This window comes from Chelonoidis abingdonii, chromosome 24 (assembly GCF_003597395.2).
Source record: "Chelonoidis abingdonii isolate Lonesome George chromosome 24, CheloAbing_2.0, whole genome shotgun sequence".
In the NCBI taxonomy this organism is placed as follows: domain Eukaryota; kingdom Metazoa; phylum Chordata; order Testudines; family Testudinidae; genus Chelonoidis; species Chelonoidis abingdonii.
The window spans coordinates 9852498-9876997 of record NC_133792.1 but is presented as its reverse complement, the minus strand read 5'-3'; the positions used below and the strand labels follow the sequence as shown (position 1 = coordinate 9876997).

Below are 24500 nucleotides of genomic sequence, written 5' to 3'. Positions count from 1 at the left end.
CCCTAAAGCAAGAAGGATGCAAATCTCTTGTGAGCAGCAGCTTACCCTATCTTCTCCGCATTGATACCTCTCGATGCAAAAGGGGCTATTTTAGCCCTGAGTTCACAGGCGCTCGCGGCGAGCATGAGACAAGTATGTGCCTCTGGGGCTTTATGCAGGGCTGCATTTTAACTGGGGAAGGTATATATATATAAACAAAACCCTTCTTAATACATATAACTGAAAAGTTATAGCTGCCCCTGCCCTAGCAGCCCTTTGCTCTCTGGGCGGTGCAAATAGGACACGGGACACAGAGCAGAGCTCCTGCCAACCTGCCTTGGGCGTAGAGGACACAAGCTGGTCGGCATTTAAAGGGCCTCTGGGGCTTGTGAGCTCTTTCGATGACACATGAAGCAAACTGCCAGCACAGGGGAGGGGCAATGCCACGGTCTCACATGTATTTTCGTGGGGATGGCAGCCTCAGGGCTGCGGCAGGTCTCTGTGAGTAAGCGCAGCTCCCATTCTCTTCAGCTAGATTCGAGGATGCTCAAGATAAGCCTCCCTGAAAGAGCCATGATGCCTGACCAATCCTTTTGCCCTTGGGATGGCAGCAGTGAGCGCGTGTGTGCAGGAGGGTGGGATGCCTGCATGACAGCCAGGACTGTACCTGTTCTGTAAATCAGTAAAAGGTGGGACCCTTCAGCAGATTTACGCCAGATTCATGCCCCAGCCCTAGCAGACTGGAATTGTTTTGGGGTCATCCCTAGTTTAACTGCCTTAGCTTTAACAGAGTGAGTCCAGGGATGTGTTTGTCCCTTTATCTTTGGATCCTTAATCTTGACCCCAGTTCCTACAAGCCTCTTGATTTCCCATGTCGAGCCATTTTTACAGCCTTCGGCAGCCCCCCAGGTGCGCCATGGCTGGGGCAGGGAGATGCAGCCTCTGCAGAAGGCGGGGGATTGACTACACCCAACAGAAATAAAGCCTCAGTCTAGGGACGGGTCCTAAGGCCCCTAAATCAGTGAGTACCCCTGGGATGCCCAAGCTGGCCAATGAAGCACTGGGGGCTTTTAGTGTCACTGAGTTGAGGAAGAATTCCTCTTTTGGCTTAAAATGTTCCTGTGGATATGAATTTTTTGCCCCTTCCACAACATCTTTTCCCTTCCCCAGAGTCTAAAATATCAGGCAAGCAGGACGGTTCACTCTGGGCTGCACTGGATCAAGGGACTGCTGCTGGCTCCAGGATGGCTTCAAGGGGAGCCGGGCACTAGAGGTCCCACATCTGGCCCCGTGGCCCTTGTGAATGCACTTAAATGAGTGGCCAAGCTCTAAAATGTCACTGCCATTCCCTTATCATGCAATGTTAGACCCGTCTCTCACTTGAGCCCATTTTAAAGCCCTGCAGAAGGGGAGATTAACCTTTTCAGGAAGGCTTTATTGTCAATAGGAGCCCTGGATGCAAATCCAGCCATTAGTGTGCAGACTTTAGGGATATGTTTGGAATGGGTTGTAGCAGCAATGTCCGCACTGGCTCCATTGGGTATCAGATTGACTCAGTGGGATCTGAGCAACCAGAGGATGCTAAATCCCACTTGAGAAATGACTGAGCAGCCGGTGGAAAATGCACCTTTCAGGACCAGAACTGGAGGTGGGGAGGAGGGGGCAGTTGGGAGGTGTGAGGGTAGCCTCTCTTAATGCCCTTCCTTTTGGAAGATTCCAAGCAGCTGATCTCCTGCTCTGAAGTCGCTGTGTGGGCTGGATCGCCCACAGGCCTGGGAATTTAATACTGACACACTGGGTTCAAAACTCTAATACTATCCCCAGCCATTCTTTCCACTCGGCTTGTGCCTTTGCACGCTCTGCCTCTCCTCTCCTCTCCCCCGCCAACAGGAGGATGAAGAGGTGGTTCAATATAATAGACACAAAGGGGAGGTGTTAGCAGAACCATTGGCTAGCTGGAGGTAAAGCAGCAAATCTCTATGGCTGGCTGGTGTCCTGATTTCTTGCCCCAGTGCTGACGAGAAAACCAGAGGGTCTGAAAGGCAGGTTGTAGGTAAGCTTTAAGGCAGATTGTTTGGTTGCTTGGGGTTGTTGTCACCCTGTCCTGACACAGTAAAGAAACTAGTTGTAGGGGACATAGCAGCAGGAGTAGCAGCAGCAGACATGCTCGAACGACAAGTATGGGGGTTTGATTTACCCTCCCTATTCCCTCAAGGAGCAATAATCTCCAATCCTCAGTGCCAGCCTAACACGTAAATGCCAATCCTCAGCCCATCCACTCGCTAGCACCCGCCCTTGCTTCACCACGGGATGGTCTGCCCACCAGCAAACATTTTGGAGTTCTCCCATGTGTAGGCTGCAATTTGCAGGCTGGATGTAGGCCAGTGGAGCCGCGCAGGAAAGCCCAGTGCAGTTTGTAAAGCTCTTAGCCTGGGTGTAATATTTCCATGACAAGATAATGCAACCCACATTTCAGCCGTCTGGGCATTTGGAAAGACATTCGCCAAGATGCGTGGTCCCATGGTGAACCCATCCTAACCTCAGTGCCCTGAGCATGAGATACCTTGGCATTCAGCATCAGTATAGGCTTGGCCTGGTTTCATCTGAGAGCTCAGCCTCTTCCATGAATGCTCTGAGTTATGAGCACTGGAGAGGGGAAAGTGTGTTTGCTTTGATCTCAATCTCTCTATTTATCTCTATAAATTTGTATATATATATATATGGCTTGTTTCTCGCCTTAGATCTAGATACAAACAGTACAAATTAGGTGGGCGCACAACTGCATAAACACATGCTGTTTTGATACTTAGAAGTCTTGACTCGACTCTTTGTTTTTGCTTGTTTGTTGTTTTTGCTATATAAGATATACTTAATACATAACCCCCCACTTTGAGTTCTCCTTGGACAAAAATTAAAGGCAGACTGGGTGAATTCTAAAGGTCCCTGGTGCAGAAATGCCATCCAGTTGAGCAGCTAAATGTTAAAGACAATACCAAAAAGGGATGTGGTGTCTCTCCGAGCCTGCCTTTAGCGGTGTGATCGTCTATTCTGTGTTGCCGGACGTTACCCGCGACTGAAGCTGCGTCCATCCTTCTGACTGTTCTCTTGAGCGTTGGGGTCTAGGCAAGCACATTCTGCTTGTAGGTCACAGGACATAGGGAAAGGAATAACCTACGGGATAGAGGCAAAAACACAGGGCAGTGCATGAGGAAACACACTTTTCGACAGTCATGAGGATAAGGAACAGGTCTGAAAACACAAGATGCCCTCAGAGAACAGCTGAGCAGTTGGCTTCCTTGACTCAGTGCTATTTTTGGAATGATTTCCCCAAGCACTGGGACCCTAAGTCCTCTGTCCATTGACAGGACAGGTACAGCATGAGCAACAGCAGTGCGAGCCTTCCATGCCACTTCCCCAACACACTACAGTCTTATCTCAAAAGACCTGTCCATAGTGAGGCCGGGGATGTGAATGGCAGCTTGGGTAGACATACCTGAGCTCTCTACGCTCTAGCTACCTTGCTAACAATAGAAGAGATGATGCTGGTGTGCGGGGTTCGGTGCTGCGGCACAAGCCTACCTCCTCCCTCTCCCCTGAAAAATGTAGTTCTTGGCACTGAAGCCCAGCCCGTGGTGTCCTCACTTCTGTTTGTAGAGAGCTAGCTGGAGTACAGCTATGTCTCCACCAGAGGCCATTCACACCCATGGCTGCTGTGTAGACGTACCCAAAGACACAGTCTGTAGTGGTGAGAGGGGAGCTCGGCAGGTTCAGGCCTCGACCTACAGGGATAGAACGTGGGACCCTTGTCACATGCCACATATGGACGTGCTTGTCTGAAGAACTAGAGCTTTCTCTGCCAGGCTTGCGGCTGTCTTCTGCATCGCTATGCTTGGATTGCCCTTCCTTATCCCAGTGTGCCAGGCTCCCAGCCTCTCCTGAAGACCCCCTTCTCCCACAAAGTCCACAAGCACTAATTCATGACAAGGCACAGCATCGGCATCCCAAAAGTCAAAGTTATCACCGTGCAATGGGTCCTGTCCAATCTTGTTCTGTCATTTAGGGGAGGAACCTGCATGCACTGAAGATAATGGGACTGCAATGGGAGTGAGAAAGGCCCAGTTCTACATAGCAAGGCCAAGATTTTCAAACTCGTGTGCTTGAAGATAGGCTCCTAAATCTATATTTAGGTTCCAGAATCAGATCTAATTTTCAAAAGCACCGGTCACTCAAAAGCCCCCACTGACGCCAACAGGAGACAGCACGTGCTCAACGCTTTAGAAAAGCAAGTTTACTTAAGTGACTAAAGGTGGATTTTTATGCCCAATTTTATGCATCTAGTTTTGAAAATCTTGGCTTAAATTCCTCGGGGCAGGCATTGTAGCCTGCACACCACTTAGCACTTAACAATGATGAAAAGGTGCCTGTGTTTCACCAAGAGCGAGCCTTTGAACACTTGGTGTTTTCAAAGTGCAGAGGCCCAACGACTGACTGAGTGGGTGGAAACCTTGGAAGGAATGGGAGGGGGAGATTTTGCTCTGTGCATATAAAATCTCCCGTCTGTTTAAAGAAGAGCATGCAGTAGTTGAAGTAACAGCCTGGAGTGCTTGGCTAACAGACGTTGATTTCAGCCTATTGCATCATGGCATTTACATAAAGAGAAGGGGGTGGGGGAGAGTCTTGCTTGCCTGAAGTGAATTCCCAAGAGTTTCTCCCATCTGTGCAGACAGAGTTAATGACCTAATTCTCCTCCCCCAACCCTTTCCAGGACAGTGCTGCAACCTGTTCAAATGTTCTCGGCAAGTACACCAAGCATGTGCTCACTCTCGTTCACTTGGCTCTGCTGCCACATGTTTGCTCCCTCGTTTTATGTACACTTTTCTCCAGGCCATAGAGCTCGGATCTGTCTGTTCCCTATCGGTATCCATCCATCACTGGCACCTCGAAGAATGTGGACCATGCACTTACACACATAGTTACCATTTCTGTCCATGGAGCTATCCCTTCCGTGCATGTGTCTGCGTGTCTGTGTACAACGTGCCTTTGTCTTTACGCACACGGATGGGAAAGATGGGTGCGGGGGGCATCTTTATTTCACAATGAGGCAGCCTGAGATGGTAGGGTGACCAGACAGCAAGTGTGAAAAATCAGGATGGGGTGTGGGGTAATAGGAGCCTATATAAGAAAAAGACCCAAAAATCGGGACTGTCTCTATAAAATCGGGACATCTGGTCACCCTATGCGATGGGGACACAATGAAGCTGAGAAAAGAGCTCCGATAGCCAACGCTGGGTACGGATTTGGTGCTCTCCAGAACCACCACCCAGCACGTCTGACTTCACCTTCACAAGCCTCAATCGTTCAGGTGGAGTAGGGCACTGGTTTTGTGTCAAGCTCTGGCACTCCCCAAAGAACTGAATCAAAGACCGGGTGACTGCAAAATATGTGAAGGGAAGAGAAATTTCAAGAATCTAAAAATAAATACATTCAAATAGAAATCAGAGAATTTGTAGAAACTGGAGAAAACAGGAAGAGCTAAGAGGACACTTTGTCGCCTAAAGGTATAAGTATTTGCTAGGTAAGGCACAAGTGAAGGCAGTAAAGCAATGAGTTTTCAGGCCTGTAAGGGTGTATTAATTATATTCATTACTTAAGAATTCCCAGTGAACACACTGAGGTTTGATAGCAAATACCTTTACCAATAGGTTACACCTTGGTCCATCCCCAAACCAGTCAGGGCAAGACTGCTGCAAACCACAATGTCCCAAATATTCTTAAATGAGATGGTGGAGTCTGTTGGGTACGGTGAAGACCTGAACTTCATTACTGACTACTGCTGACTCACTGTTTTGTCTTGGCCAAGCTCTTCTGTCTCTATGTTTCAGTTATTCTTCCTGTAAACTGGGGATAATGCTCCTTCTTTAGAGAGACTGTCACTCTTTGGAACTCCAGAGTCAAGAATGAGAACCCTGTAAGAGGATGTCTTCAAAGAAGCACATTACAGATATGTAACTTCCCTGTGCGCATCTCACAGGGCTGTGATGAAATATTGACTTTTGAACTTCCTGGCTCTCTGGAGTTTGTTACAGTTTGATGTCAGTCTGGTGTTCTTTTGAAATGAAGTCAGTGGGCCTCTCCTTATAGCCTTCCCCGCTCCGTCAGCCCCTCCTTCTTTGCTTTCTAACAAACCATTACAAAGACATGTGAAATCAGAACTGGACAATCTCAGGTCTCAATACAGAGTGAAATGCAACGGCCAGTGATAAACAGGAGGTCAGACTACATGACCTAAAGGTCCCTTCTGGTTTTAAATGCTATCAATCTGCAGAAAGAGAGTAATCCCTCTGCACCACGAGAGCCTCTGGAGAGGGAATATCTTCCTCTGTGTTGTCCTAAAAGAACCCTACAGTCTGCCCTATAGGATTCTGTACTGAAATAGTCTAACTAGTCCACGAGCCTGCCCCCAAAAGATGCTTCAGAGGAAAGTACAAGTTCTCTGCAGTGGAACAACGTGGCAATAAGGGGATTTTCCTCCTAATCCAGTGAGCAGTTGTGTTAGTCACTTTATACCCCTTAGATATTTTTATCCTGTCTAATGTAATGTTCTAATCTTCACCTCAATGACATCTTAACAGCAGTGAGACTCCCGGGACAATTATGCATTGTATAACAATATACTGGATGTTGATATGGATAAAGAGACCATCCACAGTCCCATCCAACAGGATATAAATCTATAAATGCTTGTGCTACAGGGCATAAGCCAATCACTCATTGACAGGGAAGAAAATGGTAGGATGTAATGAGGACAGGTAAACTCAAACACTCATGGCTGATCCCATGACTTCTGCAACAAAAGAGCAGAGGAGAAAGGCTTGCATTCGCACAGAGAAATAACAATTATAACATATGTTTGTTCCAAGCCCACCTCCGGGGCCAGATTTTCACAAGACTTTGGGCACTTAAAGCTGCAGAAAGGCACCAAGTAGGATTTCCAAAAGTGACTAGCTGCCTAATTCTCCTAGACATTTAAAAATCCAGGCCCTAAGCTCTTTGGGGGCAGAGACTGTCTTTTCCTTCTGTGTTTGTACATTTCCTGATGCAACAGGGGCCTGGCCCATGACCGAGGCTCCGAGGTGTCATTGCAATATAAACAAACACCAGTGCTAAGAAGCTGTCTTCCATTCCTTTTCACTGGGCCATAGTCCGGTTAGGTGCTTGAGCCCAGAAAAACACACTTCAAACTGAACCGACTTTGTTTTTCAGATAGCTCTTTAAGATCCGAAGTCATTAACAGCATATATGACTAGCACTGACATGTCCAAATATATGCATTGAATCTAGATACTATATACACATTTAAAAACAAATCTGTTTTCCTTCATTTAGCTCCCAAGACCTGCATTCCCTCGTGTCTCCCCTTGCAAGAGTTGATGCCTAACACCCAGGAATGCTGCTGTAGCAGGAGAAAGACAGAATGTTAAAAACTCAAGTCTTGGCTCAGTGATTGTTGTGAAACAGACAAAGATACTGTATCCACCAACAAACTGATGTAGGCAGAGAACACCATAGCCCAGGAAGGGACTTGGAAAGGGGGTTAGGGGAGAGAAATGAGAGCGCATAGCCACATATACACACACTGGCATATGAGAGATAGGCCAGAACCAAAAACCACAGGACGGATTAGCACAGAACTCTGGGGAACTTTAGGTCAAAAATCTGTATTTTGGTCCTTGGGACTATCTTTAATACACACACACACATGCACACGCGCACACACACACACACACACACACACAGAGTTCACAAAAAGAATCAAAGGAAAAGCCAGACAAAGAGACATGGAGAACACAGGAAAGCAAAGCAAACATTATTCCAGAATTAGAGCATCCACAAACACAGCTATTCAAGAATCATTATTGCATTTTAAATTCACATCCCACTGTAATCTGAATTATCTTTCAAATGTAGACAAGTCCTTATGTTTCTAATCCCTTTCTGAATTTTACCAAGCATTTGGTCTCAATAAAATCATGTGGCAATGAGTTCCACATGTTAAATGATATGATGTGTAAAAACTGCTTCCTATCACCAGTTTTCAATTTCTTGCCCTCCAACTTCACTGGAGGGAGAGAGGACAGACAGACATAGAAATAGAGAGAGACCACCTGTATGAGGACATTTCACTCTTTCAAACCTCTAAATTCTCTGTCAGCCCTGTGACACCAAGGCTGAGAGGATCTATTTGTGATTCACAACTAGTAGTTGTTTTTTGTTTTCTCTCCTTTCTTTGAGCTAAAAACTCCATCTAATGTGTAGCCAATTTTACATCCATCACAGACTATAGAAGGGATATAACCCTCTTCTCTGCAATCTCTACTTTAAGAGCTTTATCCAGTGCCCGCTGAAGTTCATAGGAATCTTTCTGTTGACTTCATGGGCTTCGGATCAGGCCCTTAATTTCTGCATTCATACGTTACATGACAGGTCCTGTTCTGGCTGTGAAGAAGCACTGCGTAGAAGAGATAGCACAAAGACAGGGGACACTGATACATGGCTGGGATACAGTCAAGGAAATGGACCAGAGGCAGCTAGTCCTCCTCACAGGACAGCTATGGAATGACACACAGCTAATGCTATCCAGACTCAGATAACCCACTGAGAATCGCTGAGAAAGGACAATCTGGAGGAAACAGATGGGAATGCGTTTGAGGGTATTACTCGCCTCCTTCCCAGGGCAAAATCTCAGGCAGGTACCGAGACGGACGGGAGAACAATAACACAAATAGCCTAATTCTCAGTCCTCCGCACCCTCTCCCCCACCCCCGCTTCACACTGTAGCTTCAGTGCACTTGCGGCTGATTCACACTGACATAAGTGAGAGTGGAATCAGCCCCAATGCTGCTAGCGGGGTAGGGAGGAGCGTCACATGTCGGGAAACAGCGTGTTGTTAGATAGGAGTTGAAATGTTTGCAAAATCTCCCTGATGTGACTAACTCTGGAAGTATGAAGAACCCCCACGTACATCCCCCCTCCTACGGATAAAAGTGCTGGGTCAAGTTAAGCATGGCAAGCTGCAGCGGGCCTTTCTTGGTGGCCCCTCACCTCCCCCTGTACCCTCAGAGTTCACACACCAAGTGGGTGCTTTGTTCCTTAACAGGCCTCTTATGCACAAACACGTCTTGTACGGTTCTTCTCCCTGGTTTTTGGCATTTAGGTCACCAGGGGTTTTCTGAGATGATGCAAAAATTGACTTTTAACTCTTTGGGCTGGTATGCAGGGTTCACTCCCAAACAAGGTCAATGCCCCCTCAGGGCCTGAGAAAAGAGAGATTAAAGCTCCTCAGAGGCCCAATACAGGACCGTATGTAAGGTTTAGAAGGCCTGACTTGCCTCTCCCACGGATGTACATCCAGAACTCTCTCATTGATGTTCATGGGCCTGACTCTCTTCTCACTCATCCTGATGTAAATCAGGAGTTACCCAACTGAAGTCAACAGGCCCAATTTGCCTCTCATTCACCCTGGGGTGTCAATCAGGAATAACTCCACTGGAATGAATGTAATTACATTGGCATAGACCCAGCATGAGAGTAGAGTCAGGCCCTAGAAGGTATGTCTACATAGCAGAGAAAAACCCATGGCTGGCCCGTGCCTGCTGACTTTGGCTCACAGGGCTCAGGCTACGGGGCTGATACATTGTAGTACAGACTTCCAGTTTTGGGATGGCGCCCAAGATTTGGGAGCCTCCCAGCTCGCAGGGTCCTCGAGCCTGGGCTCCCGCCCAAGCCCAGAAATCTAACAGCAATGAAACAGCCCCGCAGCCCGATCCCCGTGAACTCAACGGGCCAGCCGCAGGAGTCTTGTTGCTGTGTAGACATCCCCCTAGAGTAGGGGAGGATGTAACAAGGAGGGCCGTAACTTATTTTAATTCCCTGCTCTTCATCTGCGTTCCTAATGCTGACAATCAAGGGGCTGAAAGGAGCAAGGGAGCCAGTCTGGCAAACCACATGGAGTGTGAAAGCAAGCAGCTCTGACGCTCAGCAATCAGCTGGGCTTCCAGTGCCTGTGCTACTGCTTGTGAAAACATGAATGTCATTAGTCTAAATAAGCACCAAAGATTTCAGAGCAGCCTGACCACCCAGAGGCAAATAGCTGGTGTGTAGTAAGAAAAACCCTGTTCCTTGGTCTCTGTAACACTTGCTAATGAAGCAAGGTTGGGTGGCTGAGCAAACATCTTCACTTAGCACCTCTCCAGGGAATGCTGTATGTTGTGGGGTTACAGTCTTTCTCATACCAGCCAAGAATCTGCTCTTCGGATAGACAATACGGGCTGCAACCATCCCTCCTTTTAATTTATTGCTGTCTGGAAAAGAATCCCTTTGTTGTTAAGCAAACCAACTCTGAGCCCTGAAACTACCACTCAGCCAGCCATGACCAACAATGCCCTCACATGTCACACAACCACTTACTAACCAGGACCAAACACAACAAGTAAGCAAGTTCACCCAAACGCCTGGGTGGCACAGTGCACTTGGAGCATGTACTAAACACTGAACCATTTCCAAACTAAGGAAGCAATGCTATTTATTGCATCCTTTGTTCCTTCATGCCCACCCTATATGGAACCTCTAGCTAATTACAGTGCACAGGAACAGCCTGCCAGGGGCACTGAAGGTGGCATGTCAGAGAGATCCACTCTTCTGGATAAGCACAGTTTCCTCAGTGGCAGCTAGACCACTGGCTAGGTGAACTTTCTCATACCCACGGTCTAAACACTGCCAGTTAGGACTGTTGGCTTCAGGCAGAAAAGCAAGAATAGGGAGAAGAAAGTGCCATGATTCAGAGATGATCAGACTTGGGTATTTACATCTCCAGAGTACTCAGATTGTCACTTTTACTTTTGGCCACAGAAGATGGATAGGGATCCACTGGATCTCACTTTTGGTGGGGATGGACACACTCATGGAAATCATTGCCGATACTACTGCACATTAAGGCAATATGTTTGCTCAAGGCCCTTTGCTTTATGTCCTGGTTTCTTGAGTGAAGAGGTCAGATAAGTTTCCATGTGTTTTGGATAAACAAAATGCTGGACGAACCATGCCAGGTTCTCCATCCAGCACTAGGCCTCATTTGTTTTTCACTGAGCCACTCTGTTTTTCTCTCCACGGTGTGCACCTGTTTCAATGGAACATCAATCGGCTGAAGATTTGGCATTTTAAACAGAGATTTGTGCCAGGATGATGTATACTTGGCATTAGGCAAAGTAGTTGATGTCTAACTTGAGTTCTGAAACTGTATGAGACAGATTCTCCTTTGAACTGCACTGGGGCTACCCCCTTGCAATGAAGTGGAGTGGCAGGGATTTAAGTCAGAGGAGAATGTGCCACTGTAAATACAGTCCAGTTTTGCGGAATTTAAAGAGCTTGTTCTTCAAGGTTAGATTTGCTTGAACAAGTTGCAGGGACTGGGATGCAGAATCTTTAACACAGAGTGTCTGTAATTATAGTTTAGAATAAAGCATGTGAGCAGGGCCCATTGAGAAATGGTTTCAATCTGCACAAGTTCCTTCTCGCCATGCTTGGCAAGCAAAAACTCATAAAATGGGAAGAAATGAGGAAAGTAGTGGAGGAGAAAGACAAATGGACAGATGAAATCCTGGGGGAAGAACCCCCCCCCCCCCGCCAACAACAGGGGAGTAGTTACACCATAAGGGGTTGTTAAAGTTCCCTAGGGAACTTTTGGAGGATTTCTGAAATAAGTCCCCAGAGGACTTAAAAAGGGGAATAAGGACAATACAGGAATTTACAGACCAGTCAGCTTAACTTCAGTACCCGGAAAGATAATGGAGCAAATAATTAAGCAATCAGTCTACAGACACCTAGAAGATAATTAGGTGACAAGTAACAGTCAGCATGGATTTATCAAGAACAAATCACGTCAAATCAATGTAATAGCTTTCTTGACAGGGTAACAAGCCTTGTGGATAGGTGGGAAGCTGCAGAAGTGGTTTATCTTGGCTTTAGTAAGGCTTTTGATACTGGTATTGCATGGCAGTCTCATAAACAAACTAGGGAAATACAGCCTAGATGGAGCTACCGTCAGGTAGTTGCATGACTGGTTGGAAAACCATCCCCAGAGACTAGTTATTAGTGGTTCACAGTAAAACTGGAAGGACATATCAAGTGGGGTCCCACAGGGATCTGAGTCTGTTCAATATCTTCATCAATGATTTAGATAATGGCATACAGAGTATACTCATAAGGTCTGTGGATGACACCAAGCTGGGAGGGGTTGCAAGTGTTTTGGAGGACAGGATTAAAAGTCAAAATGATCTGGACAAACTGGAGAAATGGGCTGAAGTAAATAGGATGAAATTCAATAAAGACAAATACAAAAGACTCCACTTAGGAAAGAACAATCAACTGCACACATACAAAATGGGAAATGACTGCCGATGAAGGAGCACTGTGGAAAGGGATCTGGGAATCACAGGGGATCACAAGCTAAATATGAGTCAAGAGTGTAATACTGTTGCAAAAAAAGCAACCGTAATTCTGGGCTGCATTAACAGGAGTGTTGTAAGCAAGACATGAGAAGTAATTCTTTCACTCTACTCTGCACTGATTAAACCTCAAGTGGAGTGTTGTATCTGGTTCCGGGCACCACATTTCAGGAAAGATGTGGGCAAACTGGAGAAACTCCAGAGAAGAGCAACAAAAATGATGAAAGGTTTAGAAAATATGACCTGTGAGGGAAGATTGAAAATATGGGTCTGGAGAAGAGGAGAGGGGACCTGATAACAGTTTTCAAGTACATAAAAGATTGTTACAAGGAGGAGGGAGAAAAATTGTTCTCTTTAACCTGTGAGGATAGGACAAGCAGCAATGGGCTTAAATTGCACCAAAGAAGATTTCGGCTGGAAGTTAGGAAAAACTTCCTGTCAGGATGGTTAAACTCTGGAATAAATCGTCCAGGGAGGTTTTCAAATCTCCACCATTGGAGATTTTTTAAGAGCAGATTAGACAAACACCTGTCAGGGATGGTCTAGATAATACCTAGTCCTGTCTTGAATGCAGGGGCCTGGTCAAGATGACCTCTTGAGGTCCCTTCCAGTCCTATGATTCTATACGATTCTATAAAATGAGGGGCTAGGAAAGGAACAGACACTAAATCAAATACTGGGATTTGAGGCAATCTGCTCTTGGGGCTAAATCATGAATTATCAAAGGTGGGGCTGTTGTGCGCATTTGGCCTTACATTTGAAAGGATGCCAACAGATTTAATGTTCTGTACGGAAAGATGCAAATAACCCCAGCAAGATGGGCATGTGGGAAACGTCTATCAATTACTTGTGCTGCTCCTTTGTTGGCCCCTGGGGCCTAATTTCTTCCTCGGCTCTACCCAGCCCTTTCTACTGACTCCAAAGAAGTTGCACACATGGAATTAGGGGCAGAATTTGGCCTTAACTTTTGCTGTCTGGTATCCCAGAATGCTATCGGCTTGGAATGTTACACCAACCAGGAAGTTCTTCCAGACAACAGCCAATCTAGAGATGGCCAGTAAACTCCTGGGTAATTGCTTGCTTACATTAACAATGTGCTGTATTTTTCTGAAACATGTTTTATAAATACCTTATTTCTGTGTGTTGTGGGATTCAAACAAGAAGCAGCTTTATAGTGCAGCCGGGCAAAGGGCAAGCTGGCAATCTGTGCCAGGTCAGGAGGTTGCAGACACTAAAAAGAAATGGGATTTTATTTTGTCTTTAATGGAGGGCCTTGTTCTCTTTGGATCCACAACAGAAGCCCTTTCTCTCTCGATGACATGCATTGTGGTGACCTTCCTTTGGCCAAGGAGAGCTCCGTGGCATTCCCTATGGATGCCTTCAAAGCCACTCCGGGGTCATCCATAGCAGTACAACATACTCTTTCCCTCAGGGGCTGACCATGCTCTCTGAGCAGAGAGATAAGTCCCTACTAGATTAGAAACTGAACCTGAGTTTTAGGTGCACAGCCTTTGATTGTTAACTGCCAGGCCTGCCAGCTGGTTCCATAAAGGATGTTGCAGGAAGTGGTGTTGGTGATTCATTAGGCAGTGCTCATCTTTGCCTGGGCATGGTGTTGTGGAACACTGCAGCTGATCCAGGAATGCACAACAGATCATTTGTCTGACGAATGTATCCTTTTCCCGTTTACTAAATACCCATGACAGATCGCAATTGCCTCAAAAAATATTCACTTCAATATTATTGAATATCAAAGTATTCCATGTAGTTCTTTCATGATTTATCAAACTCTGTGGACCGATGGTGAGCAGTTCTCGACAAGTATTCGATATTGATTATTTCAGCTGAGTTGTGATTGGTCTGGTAAGTCATGTGGCATTGTTTCCATTCCTTGACTGGCAGAGCGCACAAGGCCACGTTATGCTAATATACGTGTGCGCCAATTTAAAACTTGGTTTCTGTGAATCCTTGTGCAAATTTGAAATTACCTTTCTGTGAACTTTCACACCAGTGTAACAGGATTGCAAGGGCATTTGTGGAAAGCGAACAGAAAAGGGGTCAATGTTCCAGGGACTTTCTGATGGAACCTTTTATTTCCGTATGGCCCAGTTCTATGCGGTTGCTTTGCAACTGGAGATACACCTCTAGCCCATTATAACTCCACTTGATATAACACGAATTCGGATATAACGCGGTAAAGCAGTGATCCGGGGATCAAATCAAGTTTGATGTAATGCTATTTCACCTATAATGTGGTAAGATTTTTTGGCTCCCGAGGACAGCGTTATATCGATGTAGAGGTGTACCACTTTTTTGGGAAGAGACATAAAACCAAAGTTTTGACCATTTGTGGTCAATAAAGACCTCAGTTCGCCTTCGTCATGACTGTTAATACCTGCAGCTTCAACTGGATATGCTATGATTCTTTGAGTCCGTTTTTAAAACAAACTGTGGGGGTAGTGTGCACCGTTAAACACCCAGAGGTGACTGTATTGCAGTGGAAACTGCAAAATGTCTTGGGGTCTTTGGGGATGAAAGGTGCTGTGCACATACACAATATTTTACCAATCCTCTTTTAAGAGGCCTTGTGAGATGGTAGTGTGTGAGCCTGACACACCAGACAGCAGCAGTGGGTGTCTCCTTCAAAATGCTTGAACACTTTCTAACATCTGAATAAAAATACACCATCATCTGGTACTGGAATTAAAAGAGCTGGGTTTGCCCCTCCCCATGTCTCCTTCAGTTTTTGGCCTTTACACCCAAAATGTGTTTTAAAGCTGTGGCTTTTAAGTAGGTGGCAAATCACGCTGGAAGGATTTGGTATGTGGAATATTTTTATGCATCTCTCTTTTCTCTCACCTCTCATTGTTTTTCCCTTTTGAATTTCTCCTTTAACATTCCATTTCAAAGGAGGAGGGTTTATTTGAATAACTATGCCTAAAATCTGTTCTCCAGCCAAGCGCCCTTAGACTGGAAAACAACTAACTTCCCCATATGGCTGAGTGTCTGCATGGGAATTCAAACAGGTGTCTTTGAGCTGGTGGCCATTCCTTTGAACTGCCTGAGAGACACTGCTGGCCTCAAACGACCCTCTTCCTCTGAAACTTTTACATCATGCTATGTTCCTGGCTGCTAGATTATTATGCCATAAATTTAATAAACTAGGCACTGGCCATCTCACTTTTGAGTGGAAGATCCTAGGACTTGGTTGGTTTTCTCATTTCTTTCTTGTGTTTTGTTTGGTTTCTGGGATCTTCTTGTTGTGTTTTAAAAGTCTTTGAAAGCAGAGTGCATGTATCTGGAGAAAACACTTCATTTGAGCGGTTGGCCCTTGTGAATGATTAGGAAATATTGAGGATGGGATTTTCAAAAGCCCTTCATGTTGGCCAACTCTGTTTCCATTGAAGAGAATGGTAAAACTCCCACCAAAGCCAATGGGAACAGAGCCAGGTCAATGCATAGCAATTTGCAACCTCTCTTCTCTCCTACCTTAGCATTCTATATGGAACGAGTCTGGAGATCTCAGTCCAGTTCCTTGTGGAGAGGTACCCCCTCTTAAACCTACTGCCACATTTGTTGGGCTACACCAGCAGAGAGGCCAATGACTGACTAGGCCCTGGAAACTGACGACCCTCTTACATCCCAAGAGGTGGCCCGTTCAGTTAAGGGTAGAGGGATATCAATCGGGAAGCAATTGTCCAGGATATCCTTGCTCCTACCCAAGCCGCCACCCAGGCAATACGTGATTTGTGACTAAAGAGAGAACTTCCCTTGCCAGGGCTGCCCCTTTGACTGTACAGTTCACACAAATCATTTTAAAAACAAAGCTCTATCGAATATCTGAAAAGAGGCACAATTAGGAAAATTAAAGCACTACCCCTGCCCCTTCTCTGCTGCTACCAAGAGATGACATTGACCTATCGCCAGTCATTACTCACTGCCCCTTTACAATGTTCCCCGACATACCAAAGATAAGTCACTGCACAGATTTGGTAGACATGTCTGAATGAACCAAAGGAAAGATGAAAAAACACCCTGGTACTGAGGGCCAACTTAGAAAAGATTGTGCTCCCTGCAAAGACATCTCCTTTGTCCTCCAGGTGTAGTATACAGACTGCCGTTCCTTAGACAGGTATGACTGGCCTTGAAACACACTATGCCTAGCATATTTCCATCTAAGTTATCTCCCTTGTTAGTACCAAGATTTTTGCCTTTCTGTCTCAACCACATATCCCAAAGAAGAGTTAAAGAGCTGTGCAAAATTCAGTACATAAGCGTGAACACGTGTGGCTAAATTCTGTCAGTCCCTTAGTGAGCAACCTTGGAATCTACACTATATGCAGCAGATCCTCCTTTCTGTGTGTGTATCTGTAATTCCTACGAGAGTCAGGGTCAGAACTGATGTCAGGCTGCTTTACTGATGACACGCCAAATCAGTCTGGAGGGGGCGCCAGCAGTTGCCTGCAAAGCAGCCAGGGAACCACTGGTTTAGAACAAGACAGAAGGAGGTAAAGCAGTATCCCTGTGTAACAACATGTGCTGTATGGGCCTAAGGCCAGCAATGATGGGAAACACATAGGCACATGAAAGGAGAATGAGAGCACCTTCAAAAGAACCAGCAGAAATTCAGTGCCTTTGGTGGGACAATGTTCATTGCCCCTTGAAATGTTTGTGCAGCTGAAGATCTCTCCACATCCTGGATCTCCAGATGGACACCAATTACTGTCCAAGCCTGAGCTTGCATTGTTGGGGAGCTCTGGGCGAGAGAGGGGCAGGCAGACCTACCTTTTTGGTCTTGACCGTTGAGGTGCAGCAGTCCCCACCATCGTAGTTGCAGAAGGCTCGGTTATTGACGGCATCACAGTAGTTGTCCCCCATGAAAGGCTGAAAAACAAACAGCATGAAAGGCTGAGAATATGGAAACAGTCCTCAGCGAGGGATCCAGCACTACTGTTGGTCGTGCCAGACACCTCCTCTTTAAAAGTCATGGCCATGTTCGTAAGTATTCTAAAAAGACACCACGAAGCAGCTTATATCCAAACTTTTATTAATGCTGCACATTTAAATATGCCTTTGGGATGCTGGGCGCCCAAACATAACACTGAACCTGTGCAGGAAAATTTACTTATTGTGGAAGTAAAATGGACTATTCTAGTTTTACCTTCCGAATGAGCTATGTGCAAAGAGTAAACAAAAAGCATAACTGGTGGGAAGAAAATTAGAATTGTTGGGCAAGATGTCCACTTGATGTAAATTGGCTCAACACCTTTGACTCTCATTGAGCTATCGTAATTTACACTGGCACTGGCTTTGGGCCATGAAAGCTTTTTTTTTTGTTTTAATTATTTAATATGCTAACAGTTATACAGGCAAGGGATTTTTTTTTAAAGATATGATTTTAGTTTAACAAGGTAACTTAAAAATATGTAATATTTGGCTAATCGCCCAATAAACCTGCCAATTCATTTACTTATGCTACACACCTTTCAACACTTAGAAAGCTATCAATAGGGAATTTTTGAGGACTATGCCTTTTACCTCCATTGGAATACACAAGAATGGGGGGGCTGTTTGGAGGGACAGAATGGGAAAGATAATAAATATTTTGCTTCGGTAAGAACATTCTCGGTTGAATCATCTGGGATGGGGGTGGGAGATCAAACCTAGACATCAGTATTTAAAACTCTGTGCTTATACTGCTTGAGCTAAAAGACCAGGTCTACCAGTTCAGCTGCAGTAGTAGACTCATAAAACCGCCATACATGCCACTAGACGGGGACAAAGAGTCACATGGCATTAGCCTGGGTTACACTTTAAAAAGCAAAAAAGAAAAGTCAAGGAAATTCTCGTCTTGTAGCCTTTACTCAGGTAAAGCTCCCATTGCGATCAGTGCAGGATTTGTGGGGGAGGGATAGCTCAGTGGTTTGAGCATTGGCCTGCTAAACCCAGGGTTGTTAGCTCAATCCTTGAGGGGGCCATTTAGGGAACTGGGGTAAAAATCTGTCTGGGGATTGGCCCTGCTTTGAGCAGGGAGTTGAACTAGATGACTTTCTGAGGTCCCTTCCAACCATGATAGTCTATGATTCTATGTTATCACTGGCCTAGTACACTGCCTCTCCCTGGCCTGGGATAATAGGGAAGGTTGCTCAACCCCATCCATGAAGGAAGGAGGGGACTCCATACAGCGTGTTTCCTCCCTAGCCCTAAAGCTGGAGAACATGGCCTGGCCCATTCTTGGATTAAGCCGTACATATTGGAAAGACCGTTCCCTGTGCAGATGACATGTTTCACCCAGTTGCCCACAACCAACAGCATGGTAAAGATTTCAATGGGGATGCTGTGACACCATGATGAAGTAGGTTTCTATTGACACAGAGGGATCCTGGCAATTAGCAATGATGGGAAAGATAAAGCAGAAAATAGGCATGTCAGTAATAATGGCTTCTGGTAAATCATTACATCATTTCAAAGTCTGCCTGAGTAAGAATGCTTCTTAAACAGCAGAGGAGTTGGTACCCAATGGTTCATCAGCACATGACTGGCATTTCTTAATGGTCCCTGGATGTTGTTTAGCTCTCTCTAGAGAACAGAATTGCCTAGCTAGGTTCTATGAAAGTAATGCGCAAGACTCTTTATGACAACCAAAGCACCAACAGTGGAATGCTTTTCATTAGGGGGCATTTAGACAGAAAACTATTACATTGTCAGGGAGCTATTGCCTTCCGGGGTCTGGCATCTGTCTGCAAAAGAAAACAAATGGTTACCTACCTGTAACTGAGCTATGATGCAGAGGTGCATTCTACGTGGGTGTGCGCACCATGCACACTGAAGCCGGAGAACTTTGGATACCCCAGTCTGCAAAGATGGACTGCAGGATGCTGGGCTTCAGAGATCAGTCATGATTCAGGAAGAAATTCCTGCTGAGGTGATCCACCAAGTGATGGTAGATCCCAGACAAATGACTGGCCATGGGGTAATGTTTTCGATGATGCAAAACTGCCAGAACCGCAGTGCCTCCTGACAAAGCATGTTGGAGTGTCCTCTCTTCTGCCAGTCCACACATCACAGGTGGTACTCTTGGTATGAGAACTGCTGAGCCTTTGATGTGATCTCGGAAGGTCTGACAAAGCATTGTAGATGGCACGAAGCTCCAGGACAGCGATATGTAGAGAATTTTCCTGTTCTGACAACAGGCCTTGAAACTTCAGTGACTCCAGATGCACTCCCCAACCTATTAAGGTGGCATTGATTCTGGTCAGTGGAGACCAAGCAAAGGGAAAACCTTGGCACATGTTGTCCTGAATTGTCGACTACCACAAGGAATCTAAGATTGGCGGAGGAAGACGGACCAATTTGTCCAAGGGATGATGGTGCAGATGGTAGACCAACTTCAACTATATTTGAAGAGGACAAAGGCCGCAGCCTAGCATATTAGACTACTCATGTGTATGCAGCCGTATGGCCTAGCACCCTCTAGTATACTTGGACTGTGGCTGACAGATGGGACTGCAGCTGCAGACATAAGTGGCATGGAATTCTTTGGCAGCAGATATGGTCTCAAATTCATAGAGTCTATCAGGGCCCCAATGAATCTGATTCTTTAAGTTGGAACAACTGTTGACTTCCTGCTGGTTAGGGTGAAACCCAGACAATTGAGTAGGTGTAGTGTGAACAGAGGGCGTCCGCTCTGGACTCACCCCTTAGTAACCAATTGTCCAGATATGGGAAGATACAAATTCCCCTTTTCCTGAGGTACATTGTCACCATGACCATTTATTTGGCAAAGACTTTTGGGGTGGAAGACAGGCTACAGGGCAGCACGGTGTACTGGTAGTGCTGGTCTGCCATGACAAACCAGAGAAAACTCCTGTGTCTCAGGAGAATTGCTTCATGAAAAGAAACATCCTGAACGTCCAGGAAAACGAGCCAGCCATTGTGATTTAAGGCATGGAGGATAGTTGCCAGGGTGTTCATATGGAATCTCATGTATCTGATGTATTTATTGAGGTCACAGACGTCAAGGATAAGTCTCATCCCTCCCTTGGACTTGGGAACCAGGAAATAGATGGAGTACAATCCCTGTCCCCAGTGCTGCAGTGGGACCTCCTCTACAACCCCCAAGGCCAGTAGAGACTGAAAATGCTCGAGGAGCAGTGTCTTCTGAGAGGGATGCTTGAAGAGAGACAGGGTAGTGGGTGGGGCAGAAGGATGGAAAGGAACTGTATGGCATAACCCAACCTGATGGTGTTTAGACCTCTGCTGTCTGTTGTAATCAAGTCCCAAACACCATAAAAATGGGCCAGCTGTCCCCAAACAAGGGTGACAGGGAAGGAGAGGTTACCACTGCATCGCTGCCTTGGCCACATGAGTCAAAACAGGCACTTGCTAGACACCAGGCTGTGCGAGGTGGCTGGCTAACACCAGAACCAGAGGACCTCCTCCTTTGGATCCATGGTGCTTTCTGGAGTAGTCCCATTGTCGCACAGGAAGGGAGGAGTGTCCAAAAAATACTGCGAGTGGTATTGTTTATGTGGTGTCTCCTCACAGCAGGGGCACATACTCTCAAAGCACACAAAGTTACCTGGGTGTCTTTAAAAGAGTGCAAGCTTTTGTCGGTCTTTTCTGAAATCAAACTCAGACATCAAACAATAAGTCCTCAATGGTCTGCTGTATGTTGGGTACAATGCCTAAGCTCTGTAGCTGTGAGGCCCTCCTCATGGTTTCTGCTCATGCCATAATCCTGGCTGAGGCACCTGTCTCATCCAGAGTTGCCTGCAATGGCATTTTGGCCACCAAATGGCCCTGTGAAATGAACACCTTGAACTCTTCCCTGGAGGCTTTTGGCAACTTGTCCATGAATTTAGACATGGCCACCCAATTAACAAAGTCATATTTGGAGAGCAACACCTACTGGCTCATGGTGCGCATCTGCAAGGTAGAGGATGTATAAATTTGTCTCTCCATCAAGTCCATCCTCTTTGGGCATAGATTTATACCTTCTCTGCCGAGCCCCTGTTGTTTGCGGCAGTAATCACAATGGAGTGAGGATCTGGGTGGGAATAGAAACCCTCCAACCATTGTGTGGGAATCAAGTACAGTTTCTCTGAATGCTTCACCACAGAGGGGAATGAAGCTAGGGTATTTCACAGGGCCTTTGCTGGCTCCAGGGGAGCCTCTTCTATTGGGTGGGCTACTCTCCCTGGAGCTGATGGCTGGAAAATATCCAGCAGCTTATCCATATTCTCCAGGAGGAATTCTGCCTGGATACCCAAAGTAGTGGCCATATACCTCAGGAAGTCCTGATATGCCTTAAAGTCCTCAGGTGCCAAGGGAGAGGAAGATTCCAGTATAGTAGAATCATCCAGGGAGGACAAGGAGGAGGTTTGCTGCATCAGAGACAGATCCTGTTCTTGTATCACAACATCCAGACAGAAGAGCCCCACAGGATGGGGGAGAATGATCCTGACCTGGATCTTGAAGAATCCCAGAGTTTCTATGGTGACAATGGGGAAACCAGCCCCGATGGGGGCAAACAACTGGCCAGTTTAGTCTGAAGTCCAATAAGGAGGCAGCATCAGTGCCGAAGAGGAGTGGGGCATTGGCACCAGCGGCACCAAATGAGAGACATTCCCACCCTGTACTGGGGAGATGTTGGCACTGAGGCTGGTACTGAATTTGATGATGAGATTTGCTTCCAAGACAGTGATGGTGTTGAAGGATGCCCCAGCACTGAGGAGGTCTTTGGTGCCGGGCCTGGCTTCAACTTCATAGTCTGCAGCCCAGGTGGTGCGAGCTCTGGTGCCGATGTCCCCATCGGCTCTGTGACATGGCCAGAAGGTGCCAAGGGCACAACAGAGGATGAGCCAGTAGACACCATAGCAATGGAGAATTCCTGAATCATGAAGAGTCCGGGATTGAGAGACAAAGTAGGTCTGATGCTCCCTCGTATGCTACTGGCGTGGAGCCAATTTTGTCGGTACTGGACTCAATGGACGCCCATGACCACAACCAGAGTTGACAGGATGGGCCTTAGCTGCCCTTGGTGCTGGGCCAGGGAGCGGCTGGACAGAACTGCTGCATCCCACATGCCAGTGCTGATCAGCACTCCTCTTAGAAGAGGAGGAGGAGGAGTCTCCCTTAGCCCTGGACTGGTCCTGGTTCATTTTATGGGACCTTTTCCTCACTGACCAAAGGAGGATGAACAACCCTTTTCCTCTTGGGGCAAACACCAGAGCCTGAATGCAGAGCAGCATCACCTGTCAGGTCTGAAGGCGACTGCCGATCAGATGAGGGCCTGCTCCAGGAGATACTGCTTCAACAGCAAATCTCTCGCCATCAGGGTCGCCTTTGTGAACAACTTGCAGATGGAGCTTCTGTCTTTAATGTGTCCCTCCCTGAGACACAGCAAGTACTTCACGTGGGAGTCGCTGCTAGGGATGCCCCCCTACACAATGAACAACTGGTAAGGCCATCAAACAAGTCAGCCAACTACTCTAGCTAAAATTAAACTAACACTTAACTAAACTCCTACTATTATATACAAGCAACAATTCTCAGAAACTGAGATGAAATTGTCAGGTGTGGACAACACATAGATCTTCGACTCTTGGCCATGGGCGGTGAGAAGGAACTCAGGGGGTTAGGGCAGCATCATCCTTATATGGCTAGGGTAGGGGCTATGGCTGCAGGGGTGTGAACACTTCCACTATGGGTAAAGTTCTCTGGCTCTGGTGCACAGGGTGCGCACACCCATGCAGAATACATGGCTGCGTCTACTCAAAGAAGAACTTGTCTTTTACCATGTGAAAGTATACCACACAACATCCACACAGGAGGAGGCCCTGTGGTCTAGTATTTAGTGTGGAAGTCAGGAGACCTGAGTTTCATTCCAAGCTCTGCTACCTTGGGCAAGTCACTTCCCTTCAGCGTACTCACTTGTAAAACTGGAGTAATGTTTACTGATGGCACAGGGGTGCTGAGAGTATTATGAGTGCTTGGGATTCTCAGTTAGGTGCTAGTGGAAGGCTCAGAGGAGCAAAGACATTCGTAAGGATAATGCACTGGCATAGAACTCAGGAAGCTTGGGTCTAATCCTGGCTCTTCTATAGCCTCTCTGTGTGACATTGGGTGAGTCACATGGCCCAGACTCTAAATGGTATTTATAACCCCAACTTCCATTGAAATCATTGGGCCTAAAAACCTTTGAGGATCTGAGCCTTAATCCCTCTGTTTTAGTTTCTCCCTCGGTAAATGGGGATAACGCTTCCCTGCCTCACAAAGGGGCTGTGAAGATAAGTTTGTGGACTGCTCAGACAATCCAGTGGTGGGGGTCAAGTCAGCACCAAGACACACACAGAGGTGCCAAGTTCTGCTTTTACACAAAATATGTCAAGACTTCTACAACTGTTCAAGGAAGCAGCCAACAGACATTTCATATTTCCTGATAATCATTAATTGCTAATGGCACATGCGACTAAAAAACCAGAATCAAGTCTTAAACTGCCTTGATTTGCTCAAAAATGGGCCGAGAGTCAATGGGGAGGTTTGTTAACCTTTCATTATATCAGGGCAGACAGCTGAGTGTGTGATGAAACCAGGAGAGTTCAATATGTTTTTTAGGTTTCATTGGAAACGCTTTCCATGGCTCGTGAGCTGACAGGATGCTTATTCAGATACAATGGGTAGGAGATGCTAATAATGCCTTGATTTTAACTGTTTGCTGGATGGGGAAGGGCCTTGATGCATAAATCCTTCATAGGCAGGATGAGTTCAGTGCCCAGAAAACCTGTCTGGCAGGGTTCATCAACACAGTTTCCTTTAGGAGGCAAAACTTTGGCTTGAAGGGGCCACTTGGTGGGTTTTGACTATCAGTGGCCATTTTTCCTGTTGTATTCAGTGCCAGGGTGAGGTTGACGTGTGTCCAGTTTTTGAACTCAGAAAATAATTCAGACTGGGAATTCCAAAGAAACCTAAAGGTATTAGTCCCCCAATTCCTATTGTACTTCAATGACAGTTGCG

General features: G+C 46.3%; 1 protein-coding gene across 1 annotated transcript in view; it reads right to left on the bottom strand.

Annotated features, from left to right (window-relative positions):
• Positions 1–242: 242 nt before the first annotated feature.
• PAPPA (pappalysin 1) overlaps positions 243–24500 on the bottom strand; it is a 222758-nt gene continuing 198500 nt past the window's right edge. The window contains exons 21-22 of the mRNA XM_032797888.2: positions 17268–17366; positions 243–3150 (exon numbers count right to left, since the gene is read on the bottom strand). Of these exons, the coding sequence (XP_032653779.1) occupies positions 3043–3150; positions 17268–17366 (207 nt within the window). The 3' untranslated portion in view covers positions 243–3042. The remainder of the gene's footprint in view (positions 3151–17267; positions 17367–24500) is intronic.